This window comes from Chlorocebus sabaeus, chromosome 2, assembly GCF_047675955.1.
Source record: "Chlorocebus sabaeus isolate Y175 chromosome 2, mChlSab1.0.hap1, whole genome shotgun sequence".
Taxonomy (NCBI): Eukaryota; Metazoa; Chordata; class Mammalia; order Primates; family Cercopithecidae; genus Chlorocebus; species Chlorocebus sabaeus.
This window is the reverse complement of record NC_132905.1, coordinates 91,524,387-91,547,194: the sequence shown is the minus strand read 5'-3', so window position 1 is coordinate 91,547,194 and position 22,808 is coordinate 91,524,387. Positions and strand designations below refer to the sequence as shown.

The 22,808-nt window shown below is 38.4% G+C and overlaps 1 protein-coding gene across 9 annotated transcripts in view; it reads right to left on the bottom strand.

The window, feature by feature from the left end:
* Positions 1 to 229: 229 nt before the first annotated feature.
* DYRK1A (dual specificity tyrosine phosphorylation regulated kinase 1A) overlaps positions 230 to 22,808 on the bottom strand; it is a 150,659-nt gene continuing 128,080 nt past the window's right edge. For all 9 annotated transcript variants that reach the window (XM_037984795.2, XM_007967845.3, XM_007967851.3 and 6 more), the window contains 5 exons: positions 21,895 to 22,041; positions 19,457 to 19,597; positions 9,822 to 10,128; positions 9,188 to 9,312; positions 230 to 3,474 (listed from right to left, as the gene is read on the bottom strand). In XM_037984795.2, the coding sequence (XP_037840723.1) occupies positions 2,854 to 3,474; positions 9,188 to 9,312; positions 9,822 to 10,128; positions 19,457 to 19,597; positions 21,895 to 22,041 (1,341 nt within the window). In that variant the 3' untranslated portion in view covers positions 230 to 2,853. The remainder of the gene's footprint in view (positions 3,475 to 9,187; positions 9,313 to 9,821; positions 10,129 to 19,456; positions 19,598 to 21,894; positions 22,042 to 22,808) is intronic.

Genomic DNA, 22,808 nt, shown 5'->3' with positions numbered 1-22,808 from the left:
AATCAATGTGAAAAATCAAAATGATCTGTTAAACCTCCAATTTTTACTTTCAGAGATTGCTGATGCCTATGTCGATGTATCTCAAATAGTTTCCTTTTTACACATTTAACTCAACTTTGATAGTATACCTACCAGACCTGGACCAGGTTAATTGCATAGGAAGATTTTTACTATGTTTACATTTTTCTTAAATTAATTTTAAAAAAGCATAGTAAAGAGTCTGAGGACAAATTATTCAACTGTTTATCATACATAAGACCGCATGACTATAATACAAAGGGGGGTTCTTTTTTCATTTAACGTTACAATATACACAGCAAGTCCGGACTAGATCTTACAATCTGAACACAGGTATTTAACCTTTTCCATGCTGTTTATGTTTACAATGCACAGAAGTCCTGTAACCAAACTGTGTAGTAAAGCACACAAAACTGGACTGTAACATAACACAGTATGCAGAAGCATTGGATTTTATGATTTTCTTTATGTAAATATCGGTTTAAAAACTGCTTTAGTTTTTTGGTGCTTGCTAAGATGTGGCAACCAGCACAGAAAAAAAATGACCTGACCCATATGATATCTTAACCTTATATTCCTAAACAGCAGTAACTACTGAATTCCTTTTGATATTGCTATACTCAAGATGATATCCTTTTATTCACTGTAAACCTTTAAGAACTACCAAGTTCAAAAAAATCATCCACAGGCTTGACAGTTAATTACAAAATAAATATGGATTTCCTGATAAACAACAAAAAATTTCTGTAGTTTATAAAAACGAGTATTTCCAAGTTTCCATTCACATTTACATAGTGTTTAGCCTTTCTTTTGTCACTGTTTACATATAAAAACCTGCTTTTGTTCAGAAAAAAAATTGACCTAGTCAGCCACATGGAATTGCCCAATCGAATGAAAGGCGGTGTTCTGCTGAGTCGTCTTAAACAGGTTAGCGGCAGAGGTAGATTACTGCTTCTTTTCTAGGCTTCTTTTGATCCTGGACAGGTAAATTACTTCATTCTCCCAATTCAACCGCTCAAAAGTGTCACACCCCAAAATTGGTCAATTTAAAATGGGAACACAAATTTAGCAACTGCCAGACTGTGTTACATTAAGGCAGCGTAATCTCAACACGAGGCACCTGTTAATAATACCAGCCTGTCTGCTCAGGTCACGCATGAGAGTTCTGCTTTACTTGCGCTCATACTCGGGACCTGTTGGTGCAATCAAGGTCTTGCTTTCAAGTTTACAAGTAGGTTAATCAGGAATACAAGAATCAACTGCTGGTTCCATAGCTTCTGGATCCAGTGTCCCTTTACCTTCAGAAGCCTGAACACACTTAGAATGTAACAGATGTTGTAATCTTGAATTAGATGTCAATCTATTATGCTCAGTACACAGATTGCTGTAAATGTATTGGCTATGGATTCAACAACAGTTCCAGTTTTGTTTAAGCAATAGTACAGCCATAATTTTCAACTGACATTTAAAAATGGTCTAGTTACACCTTGTGTCAAAGTGCAGAACTGCTACATTATTGGTTACAGACATCTATGTGCTATAAAAACAGCTTTGGTACAATAAATTATCAAAAAAGAAAATAAATTTTTGTAAAATTCACAGCATAATTGTGAGGCAAAAAAGCAGTCACATAAAATTCTGCATTTTTTAAAAATGTTCAGGATGAACAGAAGACATCTTTGTGCAGAAGAAATGGTGGAGATACCACGTGCCGAGAAAAAGCAAAAGAAAAAGTAAAAAGCAGGAAGGGACACAGCTGTAGCTATTTCCATCAAAGCAAACCACTACTTCTGTGACCTTCAACCAATAAGGAAGTCAACTTTATGACACACGCAAAGTGACCTTGCAATACCTTACAATTAGTGGGTCACAAAAGTCTATTTTAAAAGAAAGGCCTCTTGAATTACCCATTCTCTGTGTTTTCAGCATTAAGGACTGTCTGCAAAAGCATGTCCAAAAGTGATTGCATCTGAAATGGTAGGCTCTTCTAATTTCGAGTCCAAATCCATAAGGCCAAAGGTTATCCCAAAGACCACCACTCAGACCTCCCCAGGACTGGCCACGACTGACCCGTTGATTGCTTCTCAGTGCACCTTGGTTAGGAGACCAGTCACGTTCCATCCTATCTTCCTGTGGCCTCTACACCAGGAGAGCCACAGGATCCCATGTAATTGCTGCTTTGATCCTCAGTAGGTTCAGATAGGAGAGTTCTGATCCCCGCCACTCAGCATGCTTACTGTGCCTGACAAACTTCAACACAACCGTCCCTTTCATACAGCTGAAGATGGTGTTTGTGGAAGCTGGAGGTCCCTCTTCCTTACAGTACTGCATTTCCGTGCCCAAGTGTGTTTAGAGGACTTAAAAAACCCAAATTTCCCACCCTCCCACCCAAAACAAAACAGAACAAAAAAATAGTGGGGGGGACAAAAAGAAAAAAAAAAACACCCTCATGGGCCCTTTATGCAAATTATGTGCAGTGCCTTTTATTTTAAAATTAGTTGGCAAATGACCAAGACCAACATCTGAATATTTTCGCTGAATAGAAAGACAAAAAAAACCCACTATGATTGGGATGTGGCAAGTTAAAATGGGGGAGCAAAAAGAGGATACCTCTGAGCTATCCATGAAGATGGGTTTGGACATGGCTCTTTTAAACACTTCAATGTCCCTTTGCAAACTTTTCAAGTTAAAAAAAAAAAAAAGTCAGCTTTGCCCTCTTGTAGCGGTTCAGTGTGTTAATCTCCTTCTGATTCAAGCAGCTTTGCACTTTGTTTTTGGAAAAAAAACACCACTTCTATAAAAACACACAAGAAACAAACTCAAGTTTCAATGTAGTCACGAGCTAGCTACAGGACTCTGTTGCACACAAACTCCTGTCATGGGGGACTCTTCTCTATCAGCCCCTTGCCTCATTGTCAGATGTCCTTCAGTCATGTAATGTGCAGGACCTGTATTAGCGGAAAATTGGTAAGTTGGATGTCCAGCTATGCCAGTCTCTTGGCGGGGATTGGAGTAGACGGTCAAATTAACGTCCATAGCTCCATTCTGTCCAAAGTCCAAGGTATTAGCAGCCACTGGGCGATTCTGGTAGGCCTGATTGCCTTGATTACCAGTAGAGGAGGAAGATGTCGAGGAAGAAGTTGTTGAGGAAGACAGGGATGTCATGGAGTGGTGACTGTGGCCAACCTCCATAGAATCTTGGGTAGAGGAGCTATTCGTTGGAGAATTGTAGACCCTTGGCCTGGTCCGGTTACCCAAGGCTTGTTGTCCATGGTGGTGGTGATGGTGGTGGTGGTGGTGATGGTGATGGGAACTGTTACCATGGTGATGATGCAATGCATTCTGTTGAGGGGCTACATGAAAGGTTGTTTCTTGAACAGGATGAGTTTCAACAGTGACCTGTGTAGGAGCTTCAGTGCCTGACCAACCAAGAGGAGCAGGAAATTGCTGACGCACCTGAAAGAACAGATTTTTTAAAGGATTTTTCAGAGGACTGTTTCCAAGCTTTAATCTTCCATCAAAAGCGATGACACAAACTAGCATTACATTAATCACGGGTTAAGTGTTTTTGAAACTTTTAATGTGTTAGACAGTTTTATAACACAACATCCCAAATACATTCAAGGACAAAAAAATTTCATCATGAAAGCTGCAATTTGTAGAAAGTTATATATCCTTAAATAGGTTCATCTATTTCACTAGCCACTGTCTTCCCTTGGGAGCACTGTTTATGCTAGAGGTCTGCAAATATTCCCCGAAAAAGGCCAGATAGTATTCTAGGCAGGTCCAAAAGGAAGTCTTTACTTATCCCTCATGTCCTTCCTCTCTCCATCTTTCTTCTTTCAATAAAGGACTACTATCTACCCAGCTGCTTAACAATGCCTCTGTCCAACCCATGAGCAAGAACTTACGCGTCCACCTATGAAACAGATGCCAAATTTGGCCTCTTCTCTTCATTCCCACCATCTCCTCTTGCCTAGGCTAACACAACAGCCCCCTAAATGAACTCCTTGCTTCCATCCTTGCCCTTCTCCAAAGGGTAGCAGGAACAATCTTTTCGTAACACAAATCCAATCACTTCCTTATTTAAAATCCTTTAATGACTTCTCACTGCACTTAGAAAAACAAAACAATCCCAAACGGATACAACGGTCTGCATCACCTGGCCAATGCCCACTTCTCCAACCTCTTTTTCCACCTATTCTATCCCTGGCTACCTGGGTTCCAACCAAAGAAGGCTTGCCTTCCATTCCTCCCCTGGGTCACTATCTCTCAAATGCCTCAGTGTACTAGTAACACGCTGCTCCCCTCTGCCTAGAAATGTTCTTATTTCTCGGATTTTCTTATTGCTTGGATGTCTCTTTTTCATCACTTCACTTCCAGAGCCTTCCCTGACCACTCTGACTGACACTGCCTCAACCACTGTGGTAGAAGCTACAGGTTGTGCACAGTATTCTTCTTGTTCCTGAGCACATGGCTACACAACACTTCCCAACCTCCCTTGTACTCACTGATGGCCATATGTCTAAGCTGTCAACGGAATGTGAATGAAACTTTGTATGTCACTGCTAGCCCGGCACACAAAACAGTACCTCCCAAGTCCTCCTGCCCGCTGGACACAGTCGACAATCAGGCCCTAGGGCATGGTGGAACCACAAGATGGGAGGAAACAGGACCTGGAAGACAGCCTAGCCACTAACCTGAACACCTATTCTGGACTGTTAGACAAAAATGAAGGAAACTTGGTACTCCTTAAGCTACCATATTTTGGGGGTCTGTCATATCAGAGTTTGGCCTACTCTAATACATCCTATATCCAACAAATAGTCATTCTCTACCAAATCATCCTTATTTTCTTTTTAAGAGCTAATGCTACTTGCCACTTTTATTCATGTTCATTTTATTTACTTGTGGCACTGTAAGCTCTAGGAAGGCAAAAGGCTCAGTCTCTATCACCAGTGGCTGGCACAAATTAAGTGTTTATTCAACGAAGGTGGTCTGAGAACCAAACTTTTAAGAGATACTACTGAAAACAATCAGTAGAAAAGTTGGCAGTGAGTTCTCAGAAAAGAAAATACTAATTGTTTATATATGAAGTTAATCAAGTTACTGGATTAGAAAATCACATGGGGGGCAATCTGGCAATAGTTATCAAAATTATAAATCACATTACCCTTTGAAACAGTCATTCTGCTTGCAGGAATTTGTATCACAGATAAAATGTGTATGTGTGAATGAGACACATACAGTGGTGCCTCCTTATCCGCAAGAGATACAGTCCACGATCCCCACTGGATGCCTGAAACTGCAGAGGACCAAACCCTCTGTATATTATGTTTTTTGATCTGATAATCTGGATGGCTACAAAGCAACTTATCTACTGTGTGGACACGCTGGACAAAGGGATGAGTCATGCCTAGGGTGGGACAGCATGAGATTTCATCGTGCTACTCGTAACAGAATTTAAAACTTATGAATTATTTCTGAAATTTTCCACTTAATATTTTTGGATCATGAATGACTGAATAACTGAAACCATGGATAAGAAGGGACACTACTGTACAGGATTATTTATTAAAGTACCATTTGTAAACAGTAAAAAAGGTCGGAAATGAACTAAACGCCCATTAATAAATAGGGGACTGGTGGCCAAAGCGGCACACGCCTATAATCCCAGCACTTTGGAAGGCTGAGGTGGGAGGATCAGTTCAGCCCAGGAGTTCAAGACCAGCCTGGGAAACATAGTGAGACCTCACTGCAGGGTGTGCTGGGACACAACTGTAGGTCCATTTACTCAGGAGGCTGGGGTGGGAGGATCACTGGAGCCCAGGTGCTCAAGGCTGCAGTGAGCCGTGATCGCGACACTGCATTCCAGCCTGGGTGACAGTGCAAGACCCTAGCTCTAAAAATAAATAAATACATGAATAAACAAACAACAGGGGAATGGTGAAAAGACTTACGGAATATCTAACGGGATACTATGCAAATAAATAAAAGAATGAAAAAGCTCTCTATGTATTGATACAGAGAGTGCTCCAAAATATATGTCAAGACTAGAAAAACCAAGTTGTTTTGAAACAGTTTGCCTGGTATGGTACTATTTGTGTACAAAGGGTGGATGAAGAGTATGTATTTGTATTTGCTTGAATATGTATAAAATAACTCCAAAAGTATACAAAAAACTAATAAACTAGTAACACTGGTTTAGAAATTGAGGTGCTAGAAGGCATGGAAGGAAGGAAAGCCTTTCACTGAATTCCCTTTTATATTTACTTATTTTTAAAACCATGTGACTATACCAACCACTCAAAAATTAAGTAATAAAAAAGGATTTGAAGCAAAATCTTGACCTCTGTGAAATCCAGGTGGGAGGAACGCGGTGTCTTATGCTACTCTTGTATGTGTTTGCAGTATGGAACAGATCTGGAAGAAAGAAAGGGAAGACGACGAGACAGGCGGATAGTCTAAAGATTGAGAGAGAGCCCATGGGAGTAGTGATACTTAAGACCTGAAGCATAAATAGTAGTTACCAAAGCAAAAGGACTGGAGGAAAAGAGTATTCCAGGCTGAGAGCACAGGAAATGTGAGAAGAGAGAGAGAGAGAGAGAATGTGGCATATTACACAAAGTGAAAAATAAATGAGTGTGACTAGGGTGAGTGAAGAGGAGAAAGAACGGCCTCGGTGGGGACCAGCACCCACAAAGCACCAATGTCTTGGTAAGAAGTCTACATTTCATTTCAGGTAGAAGGGCAAGTCAAAACTGGTTTAAAGTAGGGACAATAGGCCGGGTGTGGTGGCTCATGCCTGTAATCCCTGCACTTTGGGAGGCCGAGATGGGCAGATCACCTGAGGTCGGGAGTTCACGACCAGCCTGGCCAACATGGCAAAACCCTGTCTCTACTAAAAATAGAAAAATTAGCCGGCATGGTGACATGTGTCTGTAATCCCAGCTACTCAGGAGGCTGAGGTAGGAGACTTGCTTGAACTAAGGAGGTGGGGATTGCAATAAGCAGAGGTCATGCTGTTGCACTCCAGCCTGGGAGATAGAGTGAGACTCCACCTTAGAAAAAAAAAAAAAAGAGTAGGGAAAATAGCAAGAACAGCCCGCTTTAGAGAAAGTTCACTTGGCTGCAGGGAAGAGAATGGTGCTGACAGGTGAATGGAATTAGACACTCCACAACTGTTTTAGACACTCCAAAACTCTTTCTAGTAAGACAGGTCATAACAACCAGGCAAAGTGAAAGGTGGAGAATGAAAACGTATTAAGATGTGGTGAATCCAGATAATTTACTGTCTGATTCAGTGTGGGGAAAGACGGAGAGAGAAGTGCCCCCAGATTTATGACTTGAGCAAATGGGTAAATTAGGGCCATTTTTACAAAGAACGGCAAAAGTAGAAGAGTTGGGAAGGAAGTGAAATGATGACACCAGTTTATGTGCTGTGTGCGCACATATTGTTGAGACTTTCAAGGTGACATTCATAGTAAACAATTAGAAAGGCCCTAGGGGTTCAGAAGTGAAGTCTAGTCAGAAGTCAAGACTTAAGAGCAACTGGCATGAAGATGGTGACTGCAGGCCCCGTCACGTGTGGCTGAAATCATCGAGGTAACATTAAGGGGAGTAGGGCAGGGACACGTGTCACGCCTCAAGGAACACTCAGGTTTCAGGGGTGGGTAGAAGAAAAACAAAAAAACAAAAAGACAGTGAAGGAAGGGGCAGAGAAATGGGGGGACAGAGAATCATCCTCCCAAGGAAACCAGCAGTGAGTGTTTCAAAGAGTGGGTTAAAAGTCAACACTTTCAAATGAAGTTGTAGAATGCAGAAAGATAGCATTAGGGTGTCCACTGGACCCATCAGTGAAGGTCACCGCTGACACCGGCAGGAGAGCTGGAGGGCAGGACCTAAGCGGAACAGGTAAGGAGGTCTTCAGAGTAAAGAGACAAAGACTACAGGCAGCAGAAGTATAGGGAAAGAAAGGGGGACACGCAAAGGTGCTGCTTAAGATGGGAGAGGCCCGAGGATGAGGAAATGCTGATCAACAGAAAAAGCCACAAGAAGAGAGAATGAAGACACCAGAGCCGAGGGAGACCAAAGGGCAAAGTCCCCATGATGGCAGGAGAGAGGGGATCGGGGAAATGAGTAGGCTTGGCCTTAGGCAAAAATAAATACATTGCTTCTAACAAAAAAGGGGTAGAGGAGAAGTGGACAGTGCACATACAGGCAGGATCATGTATTCAATGCTACAAAACGGAAAGAGTTCCTGTCTGAAGACTCTTTTCCTTACAATGCAAAGAGTGGGTGAGAACAGAGAAGGGGAGGGCAAAGGTTTCTAAAGGTAGAAAGTTTGAAACTATTATTAAAGAGAACAGCAGAGGATGGGACAACTCGGGAAACACGTAAGACTGCCCAGCAGTGGTTGGTGAGTATTAACAGCGCTGACAAACAGCTGCATGTGGGATTTTCTCCAGCACCATTCAGCTGCCCTAGTCACAAGAATGGAGAGCGCTCTTCATCAACAGTAGTTTACTCATCCATCAAATACTACACTGGCCTCTCACCTCCAAACACCACCATGCAAAATTCTGTATGAACCAACTTACAACTTTATCAGATGATTTAAATATTTTCACCATCACCATCTGCTTCACTCCAATTTTGAAAAAGTACTTAATTAGATCCTCTTCTTCAACAGGTTTAAAAACAGAAAACAAATAAAACAACAACAACAAAAAGGTTAAAATCTAACCAGAAACTGATTCATAATCCAGGACTACAAGTGCTAAAAAATCATGGGAGGAAGCAGAGTCAAGTCATTAAGATCATGACCCAGGGAAATTTACTCAGCCCAAGAAGTCAGTTTCCACTGTAAAATGGGAATCAAAAAAGCATGAGGCTCAAAATGCTGCTTTGGTAAATGAGATAAACACAGGAAAAAAACCGTTCAAAACAACTGCTATGCCCCCAGTAAGTGTTAGCCACTTCTAGACAAGGAGGAGGACAATTGCAAGAATGTGCTTCTCTATGATAAATACTGATATTTTCTTAGACAGCAGAACATCATGAACTTCTAGGGTAAATGATACGGTCATTCTAAAGGCACCTGGCATCCAGTGCTGCTCTACCTGAGCATGGCAGGTGACACAAGCAAATCAACCATGTGCGAGCTCACCTGGGGACTGTGTGTTTCGCAGTCCATGGCCTGCACGGCAGCTGTGAAGTGCCCGCCACTGTGCCGATGCTGGTGCGTCGGATCCGACCGGGCTCTCCCACTGTTGCTTGTCCCCGATGAGCCACCTGAAATATCACAACACAAAACAATACAACTGTGAGTTTAAAATTCAATTTGTTCAAATTTATACTCTGAAACTATACCATTAAAATTGGAAGTATTCACACACACACCACAAAATCTCTAATATTAACTTGAAAGTATATCACAAAGTCTTCATATTCTCTGACTAAAACCAGGTTCTCTCTCATCCACCACTGAACTAAAACACAATGAAGTCTGGTTTCCCCTTGCGGGAAAACTCAAGCAATGTGGACAAAAATTCCACGTAAGAAGTAGTTTAAACTGCTGGTTAGTAAATAGATTTCCAACTGCCAAACAGAATTTATTACATGCGTAACTAAATATTGGAGCTTTGGGGAGATGAATTTATTGCTAACTATAAAGAACAGATTTAAGTAAAGTAAATGCTCCCCATTAAATTAACAAATTTAATCAACACTTTAAAGTAATCCCACTTCATAAAAAAAACACAAAACATTCCCAAGCCTAATCTAACCGCAGCAACACAGACCTGAGCTTGATGATGTACTGGAGGTGGTGCCCGAAGACTGAGACTGCTCCATGGCGGGGCTTGTAGACACACTATTACTTGTATTTGTACCTTCATCAGCTGTTTTCTTGAAGAAACTGTGCTGCAGAGCATAATAAGGTTGAATTCGAGTTTTGGGGTCATAATCAAGCATCCTTAAAATGAGGTCTTTGAACTTCAAGTAGTCAGCGACCGTATGACCTGACTCCCCAGCACGTCGCCCACCAGGTCCTCCTGTTTCCACTCCAAGAATGTTATGAAGTTTACGGGTTCCTGGTGGTTTGTACTCCTGTAAGAGAGAAGATGAAAGGCTTTCTCTAAATTTGGTGGAATACTTTTGTAAACACATAATTTAACTTCAAATATGTTTAAAAATATGTTGAGGCCTTTATTAAAAAGGACACTTCATAATTAAATGCTCTGCCTTTTCACACATTAGTATCCCAAATGCATGGTAGTTACAGTTCAACATAATTCTGAGACCAAAAATGGCTATAAATGGCCCTGGGGTCAGTAAACTGTGGCCTAATCCAGAGCCTGGTTTTCTACAGCACCAGCTACAAACGTTTTTTTTTTTCTGTTTTCAAAGGTTGTAAAAACAAGCAACCAAAACCAAAAAACATGCAACAGAGGCCCACAAGGCTGAAAGCATTTTCTCTCTTGTCTTTTACAGAGAACACGCGTGCCCCTGCCCACCCTGGCTGGTAGCCTCTTTCCTGCCTAACTGTGCACCCTCGGCACCTGCTACACTTCCTTCACCAACAGCAGCCCAAGAAAGCTATGGCAATCACACCAAGGATGTTCTACATAAAAAGGCACTGGCCTAACCCTACCTGCTCAGAGTAGAAAAAGAGAAAATTATCTATGCTTCCCTTTAGAAAATCTATGTAATAATAAATTAACGTGTGTTCAGATTTCCTGAAAACCCATTTTTTGATAGATAACAGTATAACCCTTAAAACCTCTATAAATATTGAATTTATTAAGAATAGCATAACCAGACTTTGACTTCTAGTTACAATGCAGAAATGTGTGAGATGATTGTTCCTTCTCTAATAAGTCATAAAATCACTGACTTTTAAAGACCCATCAGAGAGCTGCCTGAGGATCCAAAGTTGGAACAAAAATCCCCTGAATTCTACAAAATGAAAAGTCTCTCCTGGAAGAGATCTGCAGTGGGAGAAAGAGAAGCACGCCACAGGTGAGCGAGAAGACTCCAGCCCAAGTCTGAACCAACTTCTGACGGTCAGGTGTGGACAGACAGGATAGGGCAGTACAGCAGGAGGAAGGCGATCTCCCAGGCACGGAGGGTTAGGAGTGGGGCTGCTGGCTGCGCAGTAATGTATAGAGACCACTAGATTTTCCCTGGTTCTAAAGACACAAACACTGCTGAAGCGAATGTCGTGATCCCAGCTCAAAACATCTGAAGACAGTGGGGAATATAATCTAAGTCAAACAAGCAAAGCCTAGAGTCAGCTAAGCTACAAAAGAAATCAAATCAGCCCCACATGAGGGACCTGACAGAGTAAGAGGCCTCTTTCTGAGGGAAAATATGATTCATCTTTAACTGTTCTTAAGCAATGAAAGTTTGTCACACATTTTAAAATTACAGACATTTTTAAAAAATGATGTCCACAATCACATGAAAGGAAAAAAACCCAATAGAAGATACACATAAATAAATGGTACAGATGTTGAGAGTAGCAGACTGGAACTTTAAAATAATTACGATAATTTACTTCTAATAAATTATGATAATTAAACAATTTAGTTCAAAAGGTGGACAACATATGAACAGATGTAGAATTTCAGAAGAGAAAAACCACATTTAAAACAAAATAGAAATGCCAGAACTAAAAAATATAGGCTGGGCTCATGTCTCTATACCCAGGTTGAGGTGGGAGGACTGCTTGAGTCCAGGAGTTCAAGACCAGCCTAGGCAACATAGTCAGACCCCATCCCTACAAAAAATTTTAATAGCTGGGTATGGTGCCTGTACCACTCCTGTAGTCTGAGCTACCTGGGAGGCTGAGGCAGAGGAACTCCTTGAGCCAAGGAAGTTAAGGCTGCAATGAGCCATGATCACACCATTGCACTTTAGTCTGGGCGACAGAGGGAGAACCTGTCTCAAAAATAACAGTAACATCACATGAATCCATTTAACAGATTCACCAGCAGACTGGACTCAGCATAAGGAAAAACAAAATGAGTGAACCAGAAGATAGGAAAAGAAATTATCCAAATTAAAAACACAAACAGAAAACAGAATGAATAAATCAGAGACCACTGGGATAATATTCAGCACTGTAACATACATATCACTGGAGAACTAGAAGAAAGATGAAAGCAGAACAAATATTTGGAAAGACTATGTCTGAGGATTTTCAAAAACTGATGATAGAGGTCAACCCACAGAACCAAGAAACTCAGTGAACTCCCAGGAGAATAAATACAAAGAAAATCATACGTAGGTAAATAGTCAAACTGTAGAAATCAAACAAAGAGAAAACATTAAAATCAGCCAGAGGGAAGAGGGGCAAATATTATATGCAGGGGAATAATGCTAAGAATAACCACTGATTTCTCTACAGAAACAGTGTAATCCAGAAAAAAAGTCAATATACCTGGAAGCAATATCGTAACATCTTTTTCTTTTGCTGAAAGAAAGTAGTTAATCTATAATTCTATATTCACTGAAAATATCTTCCAAAAAATAAAGGTAAAGGTAAATATTTTCAGATCAACAAATATTTTTCAGATCAAATATTTTCAGATCAACACCTGTTGACAGAATTCATTAGGATAACTTACTCATTATAAAATAAAAGTTAAAGGAAGGTCTTGAGGCTAAAGAAATAATACCAGATAGAAGCTAGGAATTGCAAAAAGTAATGAAGAACACCAGAAAAGTTCAAATATAAGGATAAATATAAAAGATCTATTATCCTTATTTTATGTGCTTTTAAATTTCTTTTGTGTGTTTAAATCTATTTTTTATTTAAACAGCCAATAATGTGTTGTGAGGTGTAACATGCAAAAGTAATACAACAAGTGCACAAGAGGTAGATAGAATCACATGGTTATCACACTGTTTAACAAGCAATATATTATTATTTGAAGGTAAACTAATGTTAATGGTGCATATTATAAAAGAAACACTAAACATGACACACAGAGGAGTAAGTAAAAAATCAATATGGGAGATAAAATAAAATGCCAAAAGTATTCAACAAACCTCCCCACAAAAGGCAGGAAAGAAGGAACAGGAAACAACGAACAGGAAAGACAAACAGAACGCAATTAAATCAAAACTCTGAATAATGGATTAACTACTATCAGACTAGATTAAAAAACAACCTGACCATATATTGCACACAACACAAAAATAATTCTGTAAATATAAAGGTATGCACAGGTTTACAGTAAAAGGGTAAAAGTGTGTGTGTGTGTATACACATGTTGCATACTTTTCTTCATATCTTTTTTATCTACACACACACACACACCCCATGAAAATACCAAGAATAAGAATACTGGTAAGACTACAGTAGTATCAGACAAAGCAAACTTAAAGACAAACATTACTAGAGACAAAGAGGGGCATTTCAGGATGATAAAAGGGTCAATTTATCAATAAGTCATAACAATATCAAACACGCACACACCTATTAACAAAGCTTCAAAAACCATAAAGCAATGTTACAAAGGAGTCTAAGACAAATCCAAACTTATCAATGAAGACTCCTCTCTCAAATACTGACAGAATATACACATACACAAAGATACAAAAGATATGAAGAAAAATATAAAACAATTTCATCTACATTGATAGTTGGAGACTACTACACCAAACAAACACAAAATACAATTCTTATCAAGCACACGTAAAACATTCACAAAGACACATTAGATGCTAGGCCATAAAACAAGTCTCAGTTTTAAAGGACTGAAATCACGTTCTGTGACCAAACTGCTACTAAACTAGAAATCAGTAAGATATCTAGAAAATCCTCAAATATTTTGAAATTATGTAACAAAATTCTAAATAATGACAGGTTAAAGAAGGAATCACAAGTTAGAAACATTTCAGAATGACTGTTTAAAACATATAAAAAGCGGCCAGGTGTGGTGGCTCACGCCTGTAATCCCAGCACTTTGGGAGGACAAGGCGGGTGGATCATGAGGTTAAGAGATTGAGACCATCCTGGTCATATGGTGAAACTCTGCCTCTACTAAAAATACAAAAATTAGCTGGGTGTGTGTAGTCCCAGCTACTTGGGAGGCTGAGACAGAAGAGTTGCTTGAACCTGGGAGGCGGAGGTTGAAGTGAGCCAAGATTGCACCACTGCACTCCAGCCTGGCAACAGAGCGAGACTCCGTCTCCAAAAAAAGAAAAAGAAAACAAAAAAGAAAAACCAACAACAAAAACATACAAAAAGCTGCAGAATGCAGCTAAAGCAGTGCTTAGAGGGAAATTCATACCATTAAATTCTACAGCAGCAAAAAGGCTTAAAAATCAATGATCTAGTTTCCACCTTTAAGAAGCAAGAAAAGGAGTAAATTCAACCCAAGCAAATGGACATAATGAAGAGCAAAAAAAAAAAAAAAAAAAAAAGAAACTAGATCAAGAATAGAAAAAGAGACCAGGCACGGTGGCTCACACCTGTAATCCCAGCACTGTGGGAGGCCGAGGCAGGCAGATCATAACGTCAGGAGATCGAGACCATCCTGGCTAACACAGTGAAACCCCATCTCTACTAAAAATACAAAAAATTAGCCAGGTATGGTGGCGGGTGCCTGTAGTCCCAGCTACTCAGGAGGCTGAGGCAGGAGAATGGTGTGAACCCGGGAGGCAGAACTTGCAGTGAGCTGAGATTGCGCGCCACTGCACTCCAGACTGGGAGAGAAAGCAAGACTCCGTCTCAAAAAAAAAAAGAATAGAAAAAAAAAAAAAGAAATCAACAAAGTCAAAAGCTGGTTGTCTGAAAGGATTAATAAACTTGATCAACCCTGAGCAAGACTACTTGGGGAAAAAACAGGAAGTACAAACGGCCAATATCAGGAATAAAAGAGAGACTTAGCAATAAAAAAAAAAAACTATCACTATAGATTCTCTAGATACTAAAAAAAAAAGTAAAATATTATTGATAATTTTATGCCAACAAATTCAACAATTTAGGTGAGAAAGAAAAGCTTCTTGAAAGATACAACTTACCAAAACCAACTTAAAAAATTTGGATAACCATAGTTTTAACAAAAAAACATAAATTATAATGAAATAACCTTCTAACAAAAAATGCCCCAGGTTCTGATGGTTTCATCAATGACCTCTACTCAACATTACAAAAGAAATAACGTCAACCAATCATATGCAAATTTTCTCAGAAAAATCAAGAAAAAATATTTCCTAATAGTTTCACAAGTCCAGCATAACCCTAAAATCAAACCCTAATGATGGTATTATTAATAAAACTTTAGACAAATATCCATTAATGACATAGAAACAAAATTCCTTACCAAGAGATTAGCAAACTGAACTGAGCAATATATATATGAGAATAGTATATCAAGGCCAAGTGTAGTTTATCATAGGGTGGGGCTTAACATTCAAAAAATTAATGCATTTTACCACAACACAGGAGAAAAACCGTATGATGATACCTATAGATGCAGAAAAAACATGACAATATTCAAAACCCACTTATGATATTAAAAAAGCAAAAAAGATATACAATTGAAAAAATAAAACTGTCTTCATTCATGGAGCATAAGACTGTTTAAGTAGAAAGCCCCATCAAATTTCAACAACGAAAATATATTCATCCCTCAGTATATGCAGGGGGTTGGTTCCAGGACCCCCCTACTAAATATACTAAAATTCACACATACTCAAGCTCCACAAGGAGGCTGTGTGGAACCCACATATGTGAAAAGTTAGCCCTCATACACAGGTTTCACATCCAGGGAATACTGTATTTTTGATCCACATTTGACTGCAGATGTGGAACCCTCAGATACAGAGGACTGACTGTATTTGCTGGAAAAAAATCTGCATACAAGTGGACCTGTGTGGTTCACACCTGTATTGTTCAAGGGTTATCTGTACTAGAATAGGTGAATTTAGCAAGGTCTTAGGATACAAAAATCAGTTGCATTTCTATATACTAAAAATGAAAAATTATGAAATTATACATTTTAAATGTCATTTAAAATAGCATCTAAAAAATTAAAAACTTAGGAATAAAGTGAACAAAATATGTAAGACTTCTGCATTAAAAACTATAAAACACTGCTGAGAGATTTTAAGCCCTAAATAAATGGAGAGATAACCCATCTTTATAGAGTGGAAGACTTAATATTGTTAAGATGTCCATTTTCCTGACGGAAACCCCAATTGCAACCCAAATCAAAATGCTAGCATGATTTTTTGGTAGAAATTTACAAGCTGATTCTAAAATTCATGTGTGAATAGAAAGGACCTAGAATTGAAAACATATCAATAGGGTAAAATAATTGCTTTCATCAAATGCTACTGTAACTATGATGTAAGCATATGGAAGAAAATTAACTTCAACTCCTTCACCCTATTCCACACTCAAAAATTAATTCAAGCCGGACCACAGAATCTTAACTGTAAAAAGTAGATTAAAAAAAAGAAAAAACCTTTTAGAAGAAAACATAGAAGAGTATCTTCACAAACTTGAGATGGCGAAGATTTCTCAGGATAAAAAAATCCAAAAAAAAAAAAAAAAGTTGACAAATACAACTTCATCAATATTAAAACTTCCTATTCATCAAAAGATACCATATTAAGAAAGGAACAGGCAAGCCACAGTCTAGGGAAATACACTGACATATATGTGACAAAAAAACTTAATGACAAAGGACTACTCAGTCATTAAACAACTCAGTAACACAAGCAAAAGATGGGAAAGACCTGTGACAAAGAAGATATATGAAAGGCTAATAAGCATACGAAAAGGTGGTATCATTAGCCATGAAGAAATGCAAATGCAAACCATTACATATCCACTACAGAATGGCTAAAATCCAACAGACAAACTATATAAAATAGTGAGGATGTCATGCAACTGGAAGACTCATATATCATGGGAATATAAAATAAAACAACTTTGGAGAACTGGTGTTTTCTTGTGAAGGTAAACACATACCTATGACCTGGCAATTCTACTCTTAGATTGTGCTGTAAGGGAAATGAAAACATACGTATGAAAGAATGTTCTCAGTAGCCTTATTCATAACAGTCCCAAACTGGGAACAAACCAAATGACCACTGACAGGTGAATACAAATTATGGCATGTTCATTCAATGAAATATCTTGAAGCAATAAAAAAAAATTCCTAAGACATACAATATTGATGAATTTCCAAAAGCAATACATTTATTGAGTGAAGAAAACCCAAAACTAAACAATAAATACTATAAGGCTCCATTTATACTGTTTGCCAATGAAAAAGCAAAGCTAGTCTTTGATGACAGAAATCAGAAAGCAGTGAGATCACAGAAAAGGGTCACAAGAGGATTTGGGGTGATAGAAGTCTTTCATATTGGTGTAGATGGGGGGCATTGCTGTACATAAAGGTGAAAACAAACTCAATTCTTAAAATCTGTGTATCTTACAATACATAAACTGTACTTCAAAAAACAGCATCATTTATTGTCTTCTTCACTCTCCACCTCCATCAAGAAAAAAAAAATAGTATTTATTTCATTATTGGAAAACCCTAATATGGGGCTTTTGAAATGTAAAATGAGAAAGTAAAAGTAAAAATAAAATCAGTAAACAAACCACAAAGAGACAGCCAATGAAAGTACATGCACATTCTATTTGTATCTCTGGTCAAAATTCTTAGTGTACCATTTGTAATGTAATAATTTGATAATGAATTTGATATTTTTGTTGCAAAATGTATCTCTTAAAAGCAAAATAATTATTTCATGTTTTTAAAAATTAAGCTGCTTAATTGCTAAGTGTGACTAAAACAAATCTCATAAAAATCTACTTAATTTACATATATTAAATGTATATTATCTACTTCCAATTTTAAAAGGGAAAAAGACAATCTACTCATTTCTGAAATGCCCCCACCCCAAACAACTAAAAATAATACCTATAGATCAATTTGAAAGAAATGATAGGTCACTGTGGTTTTTGTAAGGCAGAGATTTAAGAGATGGAATGGGATGTTTTATTGAGGAAAAAATAGCAGAAGCAAAATATAGATAAATAAATCTGAAATGGAGAAAGCAGCAGTCTGTATCACAGAGAGAGACAACATAAAAAAGATTTAATTTCCTCTCCATGCTAATTCAAACTGGTAGGAACTCCTTTAAATGCTGGTGAAGCTAGTAAGGATTCCCAGGCTAAGTTTTGGTTATATGGAAAATGGGCCATGATTAATGAGCTATGTGGATAAAGAAAAAACAACGGCCCAGGAGGTCTCAATAGTATTTTCCATCCTTTCCTCATGGGGAATAGGCATAATTTAGCAGCTGGAAACTGCACTGCCTACAGCTTTAGTGAATATGGCAGAACACAATAACTTACACATCAGTTCTGAAAGATACAATTACATATGTGCTTCTAAATATTCTAAAGAAAATAATCTGATATTAAAAGTTATGACTCCGCAGCTATGTGGAAGTGAATTAAGGCAATCAACCACCATCACCTTCAGTTTGCTGAAAATGACACCTGGTGGCAGTGTCGCTAAAACACAATGCAAAATAATAACTGAAACAAAAATAAACTCTTCAATGTTATAAATGCAAAACTTCGATCACAAGGTGACTTCTGTATGTACGTGTGTGTGTGTGTGTGGGGGGGGGTCATATTCAATCACATATTTATAAATTACACTCATTCAATACTATGACCAAACTAAATTACAAAACATGATTATTTACAGATCTATAAAACAAAAGTAAAAAATCAAGATGCAAAATTGACATCATTTACTCTATTAAATTGACATAATTTAGGTATCTTTAAAAAAGTCCTCAGATAAAAGAAAATTACTAAAACAAACCTAATGTTTTAAAAACCTCACTTTCAAAGATTTTGGAGATGTGAAATTTTTGCTATCCAAGTCATTGAGCTAGGAATCTGAAGTCTATCAAAGGACTATCTAGTTAGTTAATATCCTTAGAAAAAAAATCACATACTACTTAAGCCAAAAATCATCTTCTGACATAATTTACCAACTGAACTTAAAAAAAAATCATTTACACCAATTGTGACTTCTGTTCACAGCTGCAGTATTAACTCACTACATGCCCAAGCTGTGAGAAACAAAGGTCAAACTTACTAATTCTTCTGTTGAAACAAAGTATGGTGATGTGATCAGCTGCCTCAAAATGCAGGCATACAGTTTTTAATATGAAGTTTTAAAGATAACTCTGACCATTAATCAAACACTGGTCCATACCTGATAGTTAGGTCAAACTATACTCAACTTCTGAACAAAATACCTATGTAAGGTATCAATAAAATCATTGACTGAAACACTGATTTCAAGTAAATGCAAAATGAGCTATAAAAAGACAGGTATGATAAATTTAATAAAGGCTCAAAACAGATATATCCTTATTTTACCCGTTTTCCATCTTTGGTCTTCTTTAAGTTCCAAGTGCCATCTGGCAACTTCTCAAAGAACTTTCTTGCTTTTGGTGCTTGGTCAAGAATATGAGCAGGTGGAATACCCAGAACTTCCACTATTTTATTCATCTGATCTACCTGTATTAAAAATAAAAACAATAAAACCTGTCATTTCTACTGTACATCTACTCCTGCTCATCAAGTCATTCATTCATAAATAAACTGCACACCTCCTATGTGTCAGGCACTCCTCTAGATATCCAGCATACAGCAATGAACAAACACAAGAAAAGCCCTACCTTCCTTGATACCCCACAGAAGGGAATACCCCACAGAAGGGAAGATAGTCAATTAACAAACATATTATGTCAGGTAGCCATGGATACAATGCTGAACAGTAAGGAAACATGAGAGGAAGTTATAAAGTTTCCGTTCTTGGGGAATTTTATTTAAAATTTTTTTAAATTTACTTATTTTTGAGACAAGGTCTCATTCTGTCACCCAAGCTGGAGTGCAGTGGTGCAATCACAGCTCACTGCAGCCTTGACCTCCTCCCGGGCTCAAGTGATCTTCCCACCTCAGCCTCCTGAGTAGCTGGGACTACAAGCATGCACCACTATGAGTGGCTAATTTTCTCTTTAGATGGCGTCTCACTCTATCACCCAAGCTGAAGCAGAAGTGGCGCAATCTCAGCTCACAGCAACCTCCACCTCCCAGATTCACGCAATTCTCCTGCCTCAGCCTCCCCAGTAACTGGGATTTCAGGCATGCGACACCAAGCTAGGCTAATTTTTGTATTTTTAGTAGAGACGGGGTTTCACCATGTTGGCCGGGCTGGTCTCGAATTCCTGACAAGTGATCTGCCCACCTCAGCCTCCCAAAGTGCTGTGACTACAGGCGTAAGCCACTGCGCCCAGCCGTATCAATAAATAATTAAATACATGATGTCAGATGCTGGCTAAGAACTATGGGATGAGAAGGGGTACTGCAACCATAAGTGGGGTATATGGTTTCACCGAGAATGTGACATCAGAGCAAACACTAACATCAGCCAAGGGACTAGCTCGGAAAGAGAATTTTAGGCACAGGAAGGAAGAAATGCAAAGGGCTGAGTATGGGCCTGTGGCTGGCATTTTCAACGGACCACAGAGAAAGCTGTGTATGGACTACAGAGTGAGGGGAGAAGGAGAGACCAGGTAGTGGTGAGAGAACTGGCATCAGAGGGAGCAGGAATCTGTGGGCTACTCAAAGGACCTCAGCCTTTACAATGAGTAACACAGCAAAGTTTTTCAAATATTGTTTAAGCCCAAGAAAGATACTAGTTTACAAAGTAAGATTTATACTAAAACAAAAACAAACCATGGCAGTTACTATCAAAGAGTAGCTCACCAGTTCAAGTTGAAATGAATTAAAAGGGGCCGGGCAGTGGCTCACGCCTGTAATCTCAGCACTTTGGGAGGCTGAAGCGGGCAGACCACTTCAGGTCAGGGCAGGAGCTGCTCTCATGGTGAAACATCATTTCTAGTAAAAATACAAAAATAAGCCAGGCATGGTGGTGCTGCCTGTTAATTCCAGTTACTAGGGAAACAAGATTGCGCCACTATACTCCAGCCTGGGCAACAGAGCAAGACTCCATCTCAAAAAAAAAAAAAAAAATTTAAAAGGAAGGATGGAAGAGACAAGTTTCTGACACCACCTATTAACAGCTGCATAATCCGGTACAAGTCATTAATGCCTTTGGCCTTTCTCTTCTCACTTATAAATAGACTGATCAAGATCTGCAATGGTCCATTTTTCTTTTAAAAAACAAACAAAACCCCACAGGTGAATAGTTTTTAAAACAATGAAAGCCCGATTTCTCTGACTGCAGGGAGGTGTGGTCTGTCCCCGCCCTCCCATTCACTGCCTCTGACCTTCAAAAATATTCCAGAACACAGACTGAAAACCTGTGGAATACAGAATTGCACACAGTCTCTGTAGCCCGACAATTCTATAATCTAGTTTACTCTACATTATTCAGACTGAGTATCCATCAGTCCTACTGATCATTACCTCTTCAACTCCAAATCATAATCTCAAAATTTAGAGTGATGTTTGTATCTCTGCAGGAAGGCCGTCATTCCTTATCACCTTTTAAGCTTTCTGTTACTGTATTTAAAACCTGTAAAATGTATGCCAAAATACTTAACACTTTCTAATCTAATTAACTGTTATCCTTCATGAGATTAAAATATCCTACTCCTATCTCATAATTCTAAACTTTACATTATATGACAACTGACAAATACGAAAAAATAGGTATATTCAAACTGACCTCACATTTGAATGATCAAATAGACATCTTTGCCTAAACACAACTTTTAAATTACACTGTCACAGATGAAAGACAAAAAGAAAGTATGAAAACAGAATTTGTACAGCAATACATCATTTACCTCATTGGCACCACTGAACAGAGGTTCTCCAGTGTGCATTTCAACCAAAATACACCCGAGGGACCACATATCAATGGCAAGGTCATAAGGCATTCCCAGTAGCACCTCTGGAGACCGATAAAAGCGACTCTGAATATACTGGTATATCTGAAATATATTTCAAAATAGTATTACTTCAATTGCTCAAAACTGCAGTCAGCATTGGATTAAAAACATTGACGTGATATTAACAGAAAAGAATTGGCTAACTCCTCAATTAGGGTTCCACTGACTAATTTCAACATAAGACTATGAATATGGCTTAAAGAACTAAACATTTCTAGGGACTGGTTAATCTGATCGTGAAATGCGTCATACATAAAGATTCAAGCCCGTTCATTTAGTCTAATCCTACCTAGTCACCATGATATTTCTTAAAACAATTATGCCTCACTAGAAAAAAAAACAAACACTATTGAAAGTAATTTATTTCCCTAATAATTATTTCTTCCTACTATGGCTGGCACTTAGTTTACCACTATCTTAACAACTAAACTGTATTTAAATTAACCTCAACAATGTATTTCTCAGCGTTAAAAGTCAAGTAACTTCAATATAATGTAATTTAAAATTCAGACACTTGTACTCTTGCTGTCTCACAGATAAATCCCAGAAACACTACCACATAAAGATTCAATTGAGAGCTGTCTCTGATCAATAGCTTCTTCTCTCTTCTCTCTCTACCTCCATCCAAGACTTCTTACAGAAACACAATCCTGACATGAACTATTTTCAATGAAGTAATGTGAGGATCTCTTCAGAGACCAATTTGTTTCACTTATTAAAAGGGGGAAAGAAAGAAAATCCTCCTAATTAAATTTCCTAACTTAACACCCAAACCATGCAGCCAGAAAGCTCATGAAATTTTCTGTGAT